Below are 15,945 nucleotides of genomic sequence, written 5' to 3'. Positions count from 1 at the left end.
ACAGTGAAAACTACAATTCTTTTTTTTTTATCTTATAAAGAATCCTACTCTTTCTCTTACAGCACACTGAATAAATCCTGCAAATATCCTAATGTTTTATTTATTTAATGTCTGTGATGATTTATCTACAGTATTTATCTGAGTTGGAAATATAACCTTCTTTCAAAACATATTCCATGATCATCTATTCTTTGGTGAATTTAGGTTCTTTCTTGTTTTTTTCACTTGTTATATGGATCACGATGAATCTGGAGCTTATCCTGTGAACACTGGGCATGTATTCTATCCATACACTCTGTACCTACCTGTCCATCGCAGGGTACTATGCACACACTGGGTGATATAATGATATAATATCAATATGATCATAAACTATGTCATAAAAAATGAGATGATTAGAAGCATCTGATGTGGATTTAAAATGTTTTACTTAATTTGTAAAAATTCTAAATAAATACACCTTTCAACTTCTACTTTGTAAAAATACAAATGAATAGATTATTAATATATTTATTAATAAGGAACAGGGTTTTTTTTTAATTATAATAGTCAAAAATAAAAAAAATACACACACACATCAGCTCACTCACTCATACTAACATAACATAGCATTTAACCTGCTGACAAGCTTCTGGGAGGTGGGAGACCCATACAGACCCAGGAGGAACAGCACAGACACTTCACACACACAGTATACACAGTAATACCATCTCTAGAATCATAGATTCCTGGTATATTTTGTCAGTGGAACAGTGGGGGTGTTAACTCATGTAATTCAACACTCCTTGTAATTCTACTCTTTTTCAAAGTTACCTTAAGCAAGTCATTTTATTTCCCATAATTTGTGAAACTTAAATAATAAAGTGAGCAAATTCTCTAACTGTAGAAGTTTTTTCAAGTCACTTGAATTTTTTTCAGAGGAGGAGACACCTCTTACACAACGTGTGTGTATGTGTCCTGATGGTCCGACCCTCAGACCGCGGCCCCCCGAACACTTCATCAACCAACAGGCTGGACGAGCAGAGGAAGAGGAAACGAGTGTAAATTCATTCAGGTCTACATGAATCTCTTTTTTACACGGGGAAAAAGGCCGCATGGTTTCTCTTTGTCATCCACAGACCTTTTCCCCGATTGTGAGGAGAGAGAGATAGATAGATAGATAGAGAGAGAGAGAGAGAGAGAGAGAGAGAGAAACGCACGGTTCACCTGAACGCTCTTTCCTGCGGATTTACCTTCTGGAGAATTAAATGACTTCAAATTAACGCCAAATTGTGGAAACTTGGAAATGAAGAGAGACTGGACGCTTTTCGGCAGAATTTGGATCGGGATCTCCTTTATCTCAGGTGAGATTGGGTCTTTTGCGCATTTGTGCCAATGGAAAGTTGGATTAAAGTTTCACCTTTACGCATTTGCCACGCAGTTACTATTATTTATATTCTGAAAATGCTTCTCTTTCATGCAAATCTTTTTGATCCAAAGCACAGAGTTTTAGCAAATATTTCACATTTACATTTACATCTTAAATATAGAGATCCATTTCACATACAAGGTAAAGTTTTTAACCTGCCAAATTAATACCTATTTTGACATCATTGTTTTGCATGGTGAAATGAATGACAACAAAAATCTGTTAGAGGTGTAATACGGGTGTATTTTTGGTAATCTGATGATTAAGAAAATGTAAACTTGACCAGGCTTCATCAGAATTTGAGCATGCTTGATGCTTGATCATGTAAATGGGGTATGTACTACAGGAATGGATGTAAATTGAGTGTGCTTTATGCGCAATTTGCATACATAATGCAAAAAATTACTTTACCAAAACATAGTCATTAAGTCTCCATAATCATAAGATTTCACTTTGGCACTTCACTTTTCACTCTTCACTTTTACTGACGTATTTGGAAACTATATGTACTGTAGAGTAAACTGTGGATGGATGATTCATTGGCTTCAGAGCATCTCTTAACTATTCCTGTGTCACTAGAGGGAGCCTTGACTTTAATTTAACTTTTCAATTACCACCATTAGCCTCCAGTATATTAAAATGATTAATCATACTGAAAAACAACATTTTGAGGATATTATTTTTATGCACACTATGCAGGGCACTCAGGGTCCTTTTACGTAAATGGACAAATCTAATATGAAGGCAACGTTTGCATCACAGTTTGGACTTAATACATAGGGGTGGAGTGATGGTCGGAGATCTGTTGGGCTGTTAGTGTCATTAGATGGAACTAATTATGTCAATGTGGTGGCTGCTTCAAATGAAATCATTATCGACTTTTTATTGTCATTTTTGCTATTTTCTTTCAATCACATTCAACATTTGGCATCCAGAGTATCACTTTTTCCCATTGTTATAGCCATTCATGCTTTTTTAATTGTGCTACACAAAGCTACAGTCCACTCTAACATAGCATAATGTCAACATGAGACACTGTCAATATATCTGGTAGTGAGACCTAGGAAGGGCTCATATGTTTGCCGGGTTATATAAGTGAATTACCACACTTTGGGAGGAGGCTTCTGTAGAAAGATGGGCACTTTCGCCATCAGACATCCACAACAACAAAAATACAGTTTTTCTCCTTAAATGTCTCCCTATATGAAAAGCACACAGAGACTTGTTGACCCATAGAATTGGCTATTTTTTTAGAGCAAAGACTGGATCTGGTTAATAGAGAACGGATCTGGTTAATAGACATATTTCATAAATATTTAATAAATTTTAATACATTCCATTTTATTTGCAATTACCATAGACAATCATTTTAAAAGGGAAAAGAAGAAATTTCAAATTACAATCATTTACGATAAAGAGGAGGAGACAAAAATACCAGAAAGTTTTGTAAACTTTACAAAAGCTCTGAGATCTATCTCGATAAAGCAACAAAATTCATAATGAATTACACTGTTATTATTAAATTACACTGGATTTTCCATTATATAATATATATAAATAAATAAATAAATAAAATCATATATTTCCTATAAATGCCTCTGGACTTCCATTGTATGTGATTTTCATGTCACTGGATTTTTGTTCTTTTTACCCTACATGGAACTGAAAACAAATGAGAAAATAGGTGGTCATGAGGACCAAGAAATCTTAAGATTTGCAAAGATAAGGATAGTTCAATAGATTAAAGCCTGAAGCAACAACAAATGTGCTACATGCATATTGATTTCAAGTAATGTAATTCTACTGAATGGAAGAATTTTACTACTTTTACTATCCACCTGTTATAATATGATATGCTATGATACCAATGTCATGAGCACTTTACTTTAAAACACTTCCTTTTCTTCTTACCACACTAACCAATGGAACAGACATTCGTCTAATGATTCAAAACCTCATCTGTCTCTTCTGTCAAGCAGCACAATTACTGCAATGCCATCATCTGGGCGATTAAGAACAATTTCTGTCTTACTTATTGAGGTTTCTTTCTACTTGCTGAGCGGTGTTTGAAGTAAGAGTCATTATCAGACTGGCATGTTTTGTGCTTGAAGTGTAATATATTGTCCTGTGGTCTGACTGGTGAGTTAAGGGGATAGGAGGTTCATGTGTCATACACACACACCTCCAGTAGATATAAAACCTCATAGAGCATTTATGCTTTTCAGACTTTATTTGAATATGGAATGATTTTTGTTGAGGTTGTTTGTCTGTAATGTTGTAGCTGTAGCTGGGGTGAGAAAACCATTCCTTGTTGGTGTAAAGGTCATGATTATTGACTCATGTTGCCACAGAAATGTGAATGTGTGTATAGTGACCATTAATGGCCTGGTGTCCAATTCTGAGTATATTCTTACCTAATACCCAGTTTTGCTGATATCTGCTTCAGATCCTCACCAGGATAAAGCAGCTATTGCAGAAGTATAATTGAATAAACATTAGTTTGAGGACATTATTGAGGAAGCATACTTTTTCAACAAATGTGTTTTTTTTGTATTGATTACACCCACATTTTATAGATCAGACATTGTAAAGTAAAATAGTCTTGAATTTTGATCAATGCAGTTACTGCCTTTCTGTGTGAACGGTCCACCAAGAAAACTCTTTCCCTTTACAATCCAGTTTAATTTCCTCTGACTCAGATTTATTTTAAGTGGCGATATAAATTCTGCATTATTGAATTGCTGTCTATTTTTTCACTGAACCATGATATGGGGCCTTGAGAAATCAAAAATGCATTATAAAGCTCCATAAATGTTAGGATTCTATAGTCACCAGTCCAACATTACAAATCAATGAGGTCAATGAGCTTTCATGGGAAGGAAAGTAGTGTATGTACTACCAACTTCCTCCTGGTCTTCCACACCCATTCTTTTATCCATCCTACTTACCTCCTTTTGACCTTTCTGTCTGTTTTATGGCTGCATCATCAACACTGTCTAGAGGAAAATCTTTGCTTAAAGTTGCTTCTTAAAGGAGATTTAATGTGTATTCTCACTTATGGTTCATTAATGTATGTTTGAATAAAATGTAGCTAAGAATTTCTTCTCTAAATACAATTTAAATATTTGCTAAATAACAGGATTGATAGTGGCTCACATAAATCAATTAACATGGACAATAAATAAGAAGGCCTGACAATTTATCATATGTAAATGTGTTTCTACTAAAAACCTATTTATCTAAAATAATTGTAAAATATACTTGACACCTATTTTATTTCTCTTCAAATACACTTACAAATCTTTGCATATAAACATACACTAGTGTATAGTTTTTCCAAGAACATAAACTAGCATATTAGAAATGCACTCATGTACTTATCTTACGTCAGTCAGATAAAACTGAAACTCAAAAGGTTTTTTTTTTTTCAGGAAAAAAAGCTGTGATACAGGACATTTAAGCAGAGGTCTCAGTATTTTTATTTCCATCAGATTTCACTGCTGTCTAGGAGAAACTATAGAGATAATGAGATCTCATTTTATATTTTTCTTCATATGGGTACAATTAGAACAATCCCATTGACCCATATTATAAAATGATCATTACTCTAAGCCAGGGGAAGGAACTTCGTGCAAATTGTATTTAGGCGCATGAATCTAAATTTGACTTGTGACCTTGTGGTTCATGAGAATTTGAGGATTTTGTGGTTCTTCCGTAGTTGTCAATGGAAAATGTTCTTCCTTCTAACCTTGCAGGGGGGAGAATGAAGCGTTTTTGGGCTGCATGTGATGACAATTGAAATTGCACAGTGGAAAGCCAAGCACGTCCTGTGTGGCCGTCGGCACAGGTACAGGAAATTGTAGTCAGGAGATGAGTGTGGCACGTAGGAAGCAAATGCTGATGTCCCCCCACCTACCCTAAAACATCCTCCCTTCAAATCAAATCCAGCCAGGAAATAGGAAGGGCACTAGTAAGCAGATAAATGTGGACAAAAGGAACTTTGGCTCCGATCCTTCACAGACAACACAGGAATCAAAGTTTGCACTGGCCTTGTGTTTAGTAGACAAAAAGCTATACTCTCTCTTTTTTGTAAAGCATATGCTGCATTTTTGACTAAGCCTCTCCGCAGGGAGCAGGAGATCCTGACTCCTGACTCCTTGTTCAGAGGAGGAGGTCTGTTCTATGGCCTGGCTGCCCCTTTTCTGCAAGTTGGACATGATACTATTTCAGAGCATGACATTGCTGGCTCCAATCTCTTATGTCTGACTGAAATGTTATGTTTTGTCCTTGTCAAAGCATGTCCTACATGGTATAAAAAGCACAGAGCCATAGTCCACTTTTGATGTCCTTCCTGACACTAAGTTCACTAGAGGTTGGGGCCTAAATATTTTGAAGAACAGAAGTAAAGGTAATAAATTCCTCCATATCTTTCTCTAAAGAAAATAGTCAAACATGAACTCTGGAAGGAAAACAGGCCTCTGAAAGCAGCAATATTTCTGTGCATGTAGCAAAACGAAAAAGCCTTTTACTTCATGTAATTTAAAGGTCTCACACCATGCTGCTCTCTACTTTTTAGAGATAGGAAGCCTATAAGGGTACCCTCTTATCTCCAATGTATAGGGAAAAGAGTCAAACTGTCAAAATAGTTGAGAGCATCACTTCATTTTTGCTTCACATTTGCTGATGCTGCCAGCTGTTTATTTTATGCTGTTTATTTTAGTCAGCAAGACCACTGGCAAAGCGCACTTCTGTTGTATGACTGGTTGCAGGCAAGGTCGGTAAATCCTCTGGAAATTCATTCCATTTATAGAGACAAAGCTCATTCACCACCACAGTATTAACTTCAAGTAACTGAAACATGCACATTATGTATTTGTGTTTTATATATATTTATATTTATACAGTAATAATCTTACTGTTTCTCTTGTGTAAATTTCTTAATGAAAATTATATGAAACACTCACCTTCCTAGAGAAATGCATTTAATGCGGTTAATGTTTTGTTGAATCACCATTAAGAATAGTTTAGTGAGCATTGTGTACAAGATTGTGGACTCTGTGACTTTGATCATGGTATGGATGTTGGTAGCAGATAGGCTGGTTTTAATATTTAAAAATGTTAAAAGGACTAATCAGGGATTTTCACACAAACGAGAAGTGCCAGGTGTTTTTTTTTTCCTAATCTTTATCTGTCCAGTTTCTGTGAATCTGTGCCTATTATAGCCTCAGATTCCTGTTCTCACCTGATAGGAGTGAAACCCAATGTGCTCTTCTGCTGTTGTTGCTCATACACGTCAAGCTTCGATGTTTTTTGCATGCTGAAATGCTCACCATGGTTGTAAAACATTATTATATAAGTTATTAAATCTTTCCTGGCAACTCGCACCAATCTGTCCATTTTACTATGACCTCTCTCATCAACAAGGTGTTTCCACCCACGGAACTGTCTTTCACTCAGTGTTATTTGTTTTTCACATCATAACATTTCATGTAAACTCTTCTGTTGCTTGTGAAAATCTCAGGATATCAGCTGTTTCTGAAATACTCAAATAAACCCCTGTGGCACCAACCACCATGCCACAGTTACAGCCAAATCAAATACTACAGTGTCATCATAACAAAAGATTTATATTTATATTTAAGATATACAATCATGTAAAAAACATAATTGTGGGAATAGTAGTGTGATTGTGCCTTGCAATGGCATGGTGCCATGTCCAGGGTGCCCGCTACTTTGTGTGTGCTTCACTGAGAAAACATTGCAGCGATAGGGTTGCCAAGTTCACACCACACTGTATTAGATGAAGAATAATGTAGCTAGTGCAAAGAACATGTCCACGACTTAGAGAAGTAGGTACACAGCTATAAGTATTTTGATTTATCTTCTTCTTCAATTTTTTTACGTGTCTACTGAAAAGGGAAATATGTGGTCTATCAGATGTAAAAGAATATATTATGTATAGTGGTATAATAGGCAGCATCACCATTATCGTCATCTCCGGCTTGCTCATTAGGGATAGAGCTAGATTAATAGTATTTTAAATTTTAAATTAATATTTTTAAATTAAGTTTAAACTTTAAATGTGTGTATTCATTTATTTATTTTTCTTCTTATTTTTTCTTCTTATTTTTATTATATTTCTTTCTTTTTTTTTCTCTTCTGTTTCTGTACTTCTATAAAGCTGCTTTGAGACTATGCGAATTGTTAAATGCACTATACAAATCAATTGAATTTGAATTTGAATTGGTCGTTTCATGGTCCTTGGTTTATTTTCAGCTTGTGTGGAGTTTGCTTTTATTCCAGGACTCAATTAAATCATGTTGCCTTTATGAAAACAAACAAATATGTGTAAAAGCAACTCAATTCATTCACTAGGAATCAATGTACATATTTCAATGAAGTAAATTCTTGTAATTGTACTTATACAACAGAGACTAATATCGGGATTAGTTAAAGTCTTTGTATGAGATGTGGCAGTTCATATGGTGTGCTTGATATTATTCTACATAAATCATACCCAGCCATCATGCTGGACCCAGCAAGAGCTCTTATCTCTCACAGTGTGGGATCTATGGGAATATAGATTATCCTGTGCATATCAACTCGTCCTTTATTCTGGGCTGCAGGAAAAATATCCTGTTTAGGCAGATGGTTGTGTGAAAGCATTGGTTCAAATTACCTCTAACATGCCTGGCTGCATGTGTCAAATAGATACATGAGGTATGTAATGGCCTGCAGCTTTTACAGAGTAGAGGGTGAAACATGCACACATGCATTCCATTTATAATACATACATAGAATTTCCAATGGGCTAACAACGCATCTAATATCACAAAAAATATGCAGGATTTTTTTCTAGAAGGTAAAAAGGTAAGAAAAATGACATATTCTTATGTTGCTTACTTGAGCAGCTAAGATAGCCTGCACTAAGCTGTTTTATGGGATTCGGAAATGTCTGTATGTCAGAAAAGCAGCTGAGATATTTGTGAAATCTATCAGCGCTATTCTGCCTGCCACAGTATGCTGGATCTGCCTGCCACAGTATCAACATTCAGTCAACACTTCACTCATAGCAGATCCAACACACCCTTCTACTCCCCAAGGCATACACAAAAGTAGGATTGATGATTTAATGTATTAAATGGTTTATGCGTAATATGTAAGGAATAAAATATTATTGGCCGTTCTGTTAAAGGAGCATAATCAATGAAAGGGTGTTGTGATGCAGCAAAGTTCTTCGATTCCTCTAACTATATGTCATCAAGTGTTCTTCGACTTACATACACTGCAATGTTCCAAGTAATCCAAGTATTCCGAGTGTTCCAAGTTTCCCAAATGTTAAATTTATTCATGAATGAAGTCATACCCTCACATTAGCAACTATTAATATTCATTCTTCCAACATCCTCTATTTTTTTCTCTCTCTTGATGTAAATAAGACTTTATAATAAGAAGTTAATTTAAAAAAAATGCAGCTTGTCATGGTACTAAAAAAACAAGAAACTGCAAAGTATTCTGTCCCGAAGACTTTCCCACAGCAGAAAATTAATGACCGTTATAATGTTCTGATACAGAAGACTCATCCAGTTTTTGATAATCCAGTAAATGATCCAGTAAATGATAATTAAACAATGAATTATTTTCTGACAAATTCTTACACTCCTATGAGGTTTCCATTAGCAAGAAATGAAGACTTGTATTTGTAATCTGAAACAGTAATTTTAAACTGTCTTCATGCAAGCAATTTGCTTTTATTTAGGCCAGTCCTAAAGAATATTATAATGCCTAATCATAAATGGCTTTATTATCAACTATATATACTTTCTGCATAGTTACATTTGCATTTACATACAGAATCTACATAGTGCACTGTGTGAGTAGACGAGGGGGGGTTGTTGAGAATTGTCCTCACTGTGAAGGCAAACTGCCTCCAAACCTGGCACTCCGCCAACAGCTTCCTGTCTATGCTTCATAAAAACCAATTAGAAAGCTCTCAGCTGAAAGAACATGGCCTTGGCTGTGAATCCGTTGGACTATGGACAGTTGAATGGAAGATGTGAGCACTCGGGCTTAGGGTGATGAGTTTAGTCTGTTGATCTTTCTTTCTTTCTTTCTTTCTTTCTTTCTTTCTACACAAGAATATTGTTTATAACCTTTGTCAGGGTTTTGTAAATTGTTCTCAAACATACTGGAGACAATGGGTGGGTTTCCTCTGACTTGTCACCCACAGCATGCTCCTGTCTGTTTAAACAACCACAAACAAATCCAAAGGCCCCTGAGACAGAAAGAGACCCTTGGGTCCTATACTTTAGCCCAAGGAATTGGACAGCTCGGCTCTCTATGGTGAGGCAAGTCATTATGTCTTTGAAATGGTCAGACAGCAGGCAGGGACTCAGCAGGTTTTGGCGCAGTTTGCATGCTTTTGAAAAAGATTGCATTCTGTCATGCAGAGGGGATGATGTGTTTTCAATTGCCTGACCTCACATGCTGTTGGATACTTCTCAGTTGCATAGTCGTATTTTTTCTTTAAATGTGTTTTAGGAAGTAGAAATATTTAATCAACGAGTAAAATGATCGTTCATCCGTTTCTATTGTAATGTAATTGTATAATTAACAGACTAAATAATATTTAAGTAGTCTGTATATACCAACATGATTATTCAGCATATATCTACGTACACATCTATGTATATGCATTAATTTTCTTTTACTGGAACCATAACCTTAAGCATAATAATCTTATTAGTTTGCCTGTCAATGCCTATTCTGTCAATATATTGAAAATATTTTGTTTTTTTTCCAGCTAATGAAACTCAGGCCTATTGTAGGCATCCTTGGATGGTACACCCAAGACAGCAATATGCATATCTGTTATTTACTGTATGCTTTTATTGCTAGAAAAAAGCTTTATGCAGTTGTTGCCAAAATCCATAAAGATAAAAAAAAAAACATTTTAAATGTCTCTGCCTGTTGCATATCATTTCGGTTGATATTATTTTAATAGCAGTTGATGTTCAAGAATAAATCTTCAAAGCTTGAAAAAAGCAGCCAGCTGCTGCCAAGAGGCTCAGCAAAACACTATAAACAGTTCATAGCCTCACATTCAAATATTTACATAAGTCCATTTTGGGCTCCAGGGGCAGGACCCTTGGGAAGGGCTTAGATCATACACATAATATGCTGTGGTGCAGAAATGTTACTTTTGATTGGCATGCAACAAGCATTAACATCATACGTCCTATAGTTTTTGGTGCCTTGTGTGACTGGTTTGGCATAAATTCCACACGATGCTGAAAACATTCCTTTGAGATTGTGTTCCATGTTTTATTATACAGTACCTGCAGATTCTCAGCTGCATTTCCATGCTGTAAATCTCGTGTTATACCACATCCCAAATGTGTTTTATTGAATTTATATCTGGTGACTCTGGTGTTCTGGTTCTCTGTCATCAACAAGGTGTTTCATTCTGCAGAACTGCCACTCACTGGATGTTTATTGCACCATTCAACTCTAGAGATTAAGTGTGTAGATGAACAGGTGTTACTATTAAAGTTCTCAGTGTATGTATATTGCAAAGATATTAAATATGTGTAGTAACAAGAGTGAACCATATAGGCCCTTTCTTACAGATGGGTCCTGGGGGTCTCAGGAGTGAAGGGATCTTTTGCTATAATTTTTTTTTTTTTTTTTTTGCAGCTTTAGAGTATTTTGTAAATGTACTTTTTCGCTTTAATCAGACTTATAGATACTAATGTCAGGCCACAATCCAAAAACATCTCACAAGTCAGATACCTTACTTCCTGCAACAATGTACTGTTGTATCCTTTTCTTTTTGTAGCATTGATAAACAGTGTGGTTTTATACAGTATGCAAGTTACCCAAGAGAGTATTTCTATGTATAAAAAAATCTTTGACAAATAAACGGTTCTGATCCTGATTTTGGTTCTAGTTATCTATCTATTGTGTACTGTTTTTTAAACTTGTTTTGTTAAATAGGAGCTCAAGGTCTTCATATGGAGCATAATGTATCTACCAGTTTTGTGAGCTGCTTTCATCTGTAATTATCTCCAGATGTGCCTGGTGTGTCCTGGTGACATTTTCCTTAGCAATGCTCTGTTAGAGTGCATGAGTGTTAGAGTGTGAGTGTGCTAATAATGGTTGGAGATCATTTGACATATCTGCTGTGACCTTTTAACCTTATGTCTTTTTCACATCTGACTCTAACAAGCAGAGAAAGTCTTAAAAGGCTCTTCAAAGATCAGTCGCTTAAAAAGGAGATAAATCAAGATAATATGCACTGATTTATATATCAGTTATTGGTAATTTCATGGATTAATTCAATTCAATTCAAATTTATTTGTATAGTGCTTTCAACAATTGACATTGTCTCAAAGCAGCTTTACAGAACATTAACATAAAACAAAACGTTAATATAAAAAATAATATAAAGATTAATATAATACAAAAATTCCTGATTAATATTAGATATATTTAAATGTGTTTGTATTTATCCCCAATGAGCAAGTCTGAGGTGACTCAGGCAGCAGTGGCAAAGAAAATCTCCCTTGAATGGTAAAGGAAGAAGCGTTGAGAGGAACCAGACTCATTTGGGTGGCACTGGAGGGGTGATAATAAATATACAGTCCGACAAATGTTGTATTGATGAGGAGGTTGTTGTCCTCAAAGACCACATGGAGTTGATGTCTTCTCTTTAGTATAGCAGACTCTAACTGGAGCTGGTAAATCTCCAGATGCCTCTGGATTCTCACAGAGTTGACCTCATCTTAGTGGAGGTCCAAAATCTTCATGGCACGGAAGACAGTCGGAGCTGGTACAATTTCTGGATGCCTCGGGATGGGTAGAAAGAGAGAAACAGTGGAGAGGAATTAATATAGCTGCTGTCCATAATATTAGCAAGCACTAAAAGATAATGTGCATTTGGTCAGATGTAATATTATGGGATGTATTATGTGTATACGCCTGACTAAAGAGATGAGTTTTTAATCTACATTTAAACTTGTAAAGTGTATCTGAGCCCCGAACACTATCAGGAAGACTATTCCAATGTTTGGGAGCTAAATACAAAAATGCTCTACCGCCTTTAGTAGATTTTGATATTGTGGGAACTACCAGAAGTCCCGAGTTTTGTGATCTCAGAGAGCATGAAGGATTGTAACGTGCTAGAAGACTAGTTAGATACATGGGCGCTAAACCATTAAGAGCCTTGTACGTAAGTAGCAGCAGTTTGTAATCAATTCTAAACTTAACAGTTAGCCAGTGTAAATATGATGAGATTGGGGTTATATGATCAGATTGTCTTGTCCTGGTAAGAACTTTGGTAGATGCATTTTGGACTAACTGTAGCCTAGTTATTAAAGATGCAGGACAACCACCTAGTAATGCATTACAATAGTCCATTCTGGAGGTCATGAATGCATGAACTAGCTTCTCAGCATCAGATAAAGATAGGATGTTTCTTAGATTGGCAATATTTTTAAGTTGGAAGAAGGCTTGTGCTCAATCACACTTATCTTTGGATTAGTGTGGATTACCTACCTAATGAAAAAAGTCATTTATCTGCAGCTCTTAAAACAGCTAATCCTCCCAATCTAAAATAACTTGGTTAAACTTAACTGAAAAAACATCAAAATAAGATTTATGTTTAGAATCTACCTTATCCTTACCAAAGCTTACTTATATATCACTTATTCCTGACATTAAACTATGTATGAACTCTATGTGATAAACTGAGAGCACTTACTCATTTTACTTATTGGCCTCAATTCTTATTTTTTTAAATCTAGATTAACATTGATGTACTGTATATTTGGAATAACCACTGACCCCTAAGCCTCATTAGGATACCCACCAAAATGCTTTATGTTATCTACATAAATTTTTTGAATACAAAAAATAAAGGACAGTTAGTATAATTCTGATTTTGTATATGACATTTAATTTGTTGTAATAAGTGCCATCGGTTCATATCTACTGTTAATAGTTATGCTAGCTATTGCTGTCAGCCCATATCTACAACAGAAAAATGTTTTGGCCCAACAAATTCACAAACCAATGCCATAGCCATTATAGCTGAGTGTGCATGAGAGAATAATTTTCCATGCTAGTGCTAGATAGTAGGTGGGATGTCAAAATTATAAAATTGGGAGAATAATGGGGTAAAAATTAAAAAGGACAGTTAAACATAACTAATTCAGGACATTACATTACATACCTGTCTTACATATTTTAATCCCCTTTTCTTTCTTCTCTAGGTCTGGTATCTGGGTTTTCTATGACCCCACCTATTCTCAACAGCACCACAGACCAGCTCGTGATTGACACCAATGACACACTGACTATTACGTGCAGGTAATATCTGAGTATGACTTGAAGCAATTTTGTGCTCAGAATGTATGATAAGAACATGATCTGCAGGACTTGATTTTTTTTATGTAAACAGTAAGAAATCATGATGAATTAGACCATATAGCCTTGAGGTTCTTTACACATACAGGGAATGTTACATTTGGATGGGAATGCAGGAGACAGATTATATGCATTTTAAGATAACGCCAATGGCAATGTATCTTTGAACATATGGGGGAGCGGGGGGTTGTGTAGCTTCATTAATCTCTGGTTCTTCTACAGCTGCCATAGCCAGGAATCTACTGAATAAATTACTTTTCAGCAGTAGCATACATGCCTCTTGGGAAAAGAAAATATATATTTTGGCCAGGTACCAGCATGAGAAGCATTATGTATTTTATATGGCTGTGGTTCAAGTTAAAAATATTAGTGTATTACATAATCTTTGTAGGGAGGAAATCAAGTGTTATCTTGTTTGTTTTTGAAATATGCAATATACCAATTGCTATGTGCCAAGACAGTCTAAGATATAAAGTCATACAGACCATTAGTCTTTAACAAAGTCATTTGGAAATTCTAATTCTGGGTGCTAATATTTACTGAGCATTTATACTACTATGCAGATCATATTTCTCAAGACAAATGGAATCATGGAATATGTGTGTATAGTCCCATCAATTCTGAAATTTGTATTTCATAAGCTTTCAAGATGTTAGTGACCTTTTTGATACCTTGTGCCAGGGGACAGCACATTCTGGACTGGACCTGGCCAGATCCTTCTCTCAGCAAAGAGGAGCTTAGTGAGCGACAACAGGATCAGTTGCCCATCGAGGATAAAAGAGCAGTGTGGGTAAAGGAGTGCCAGGGGGAGCCTGGGAAACCCTACTGCAAGACCCTAGTGCTGACAAAAACCCAGAGCAATGACACAGGCTACTACCGTTGCTTCTACCAGGATATTAAAGCTGTTATTGATGGAACCACAGCTGCCAGTTTATATGTCTATGTTCGAGGTAACTAGAGACAGTGTTTGTTTGAAAATCTTGTAAAGACTGTATGTAATATAATTCTTTTTTCAACAATGTTGGAATGTCAATGAATTTTGAACTTGTTTATGTTAGTTGAGTGGCCTTAGATAATCACCGCAGATTTTTTTTGTCATATTTAAGTAGTTTAGATGACAGTTGTCATGTCATTTCCAATTGAAAGTAGTTTCCTTAGTTTACTTCACTCACATCATTACAGATTCAACTGAATGAATATTTTGTACACTATTTTGTATTTGTATAATGCATGACATCTTTATAAAAAAGCATAATTAACAGGGCATGTAAATCACATATTCACTTTCTTTGCTGTATTTTCTTAACCTCCAGCCAGTCAATTTTCTGTGCTTGGCTAGCACGTTATTATATGTTTTTTTCTTTAAGAGATAGACAAGTTCTAAATGGTTGCCCTTATTCAAACGTTAAAAAAAATACTAAATAGCTTGAATATGTCTTGTGGTCTAAGAGAACACAGGTATTTTTCTACTTTGTATATGGCTTTGCATTTTGGCTTTTGTGTTTTAGTGAGAAAAACGAAGTCTTGTTTTTCTTTGTGTCTAAATTCTCCCTAGTCGCATAGTTGTAAAATGAACACATTTTCCTTGATTTCAAAATGAAAAGTATTGGCGAGGGTTTTGCTTCATAAATGAAGCAAAACAAAGTTTCAATTGACCAGTAAATTGGACTAAGTGTTGTTTAGGATTCAGTCATACTTACATGGGATTCATTGTTTTATTTTTTAAAGAGATTCAGTTTCACCATATTTCCAGACTAAATTGGACTTTCTTGACGGAATCTTCCTGGCATACAAAAAGTCACAGTGAAATTCATTTTGCTCGATAAAGACATGCAAAATACTTGAGTACAAGCCCTGGGTGTTGTGTTGTGTTTGATAATACCTTAATTATTCTTAATATTCTTTGTTTGGAGATGTTACAACAATGCTCTTATAACCAAGTGGTCGTTGGTCTACTAAATATTCTTAGCAAACTATTTAGCAGTTGTTTTATGTGCAGTTTGTCTGGTTATTGTTTTGACCCCTAGTGACAGTGTTAGAGGCCTGATTGGTGCTGTATTCTTTGGAGCCGAAAAGAAATAAAATCAGAGATTCATAGACAGGTGCCCCAC

The 15,945-nt window shown here is 35.5% G+C and overlaps 1 protein-coding gene across 1 annotated transcript in view; it reads left to right on the top strand.

Annotated features, from left to right (window-relative positions):
- Positions 1-966: 966 nt before the first annotated feature.
- flt4 (fms related receptor tyrosine kinase 4) overlaps positions 967-15,945 on the top strand; it is a 36,765-nt gene continuing 21,786 nt past the window's right edge. The window contains exons 1-3 of the mRNA XM_060884463.1: positions 967-1,343; positions 13,681-13,777; positions 14,516-14,784. Coding sequence (XP_060740446.1) covers positions 1,286-1,343; positions 13,681-13,777; positions 14,516-14,784 — 424 coding nt within the window. The 5' untranslated portion in view covers positions 967-1,285. The remainder of the gene's footprint in view (positions 1,344-13,680; positions 13,778-14,515; positions 14,785-15,945) is intronic.

The sequence above is a fragment of the Tachysurus vachellii genome, chromosome 13, assembly GCF_030014155.1.
Source record: "Tachysurus vachellii isolate PV-2020 chromosome 13, HZAU_Pvac_v1, whole genome shotgun sequence".
NCBI classification, from domain to species: domain Eukaryota; kingdom Metazoa; phylum Chordata; class Actinopteri; order Siluriformes; family Bagridae; genus Tachysurus; species Tachysurus vachellii.
The sequence above is the reverse complement of the archived record's forward strand: the minus strand, read 5'-3'. Positions and strand labels throughout refer to the sequence as shown.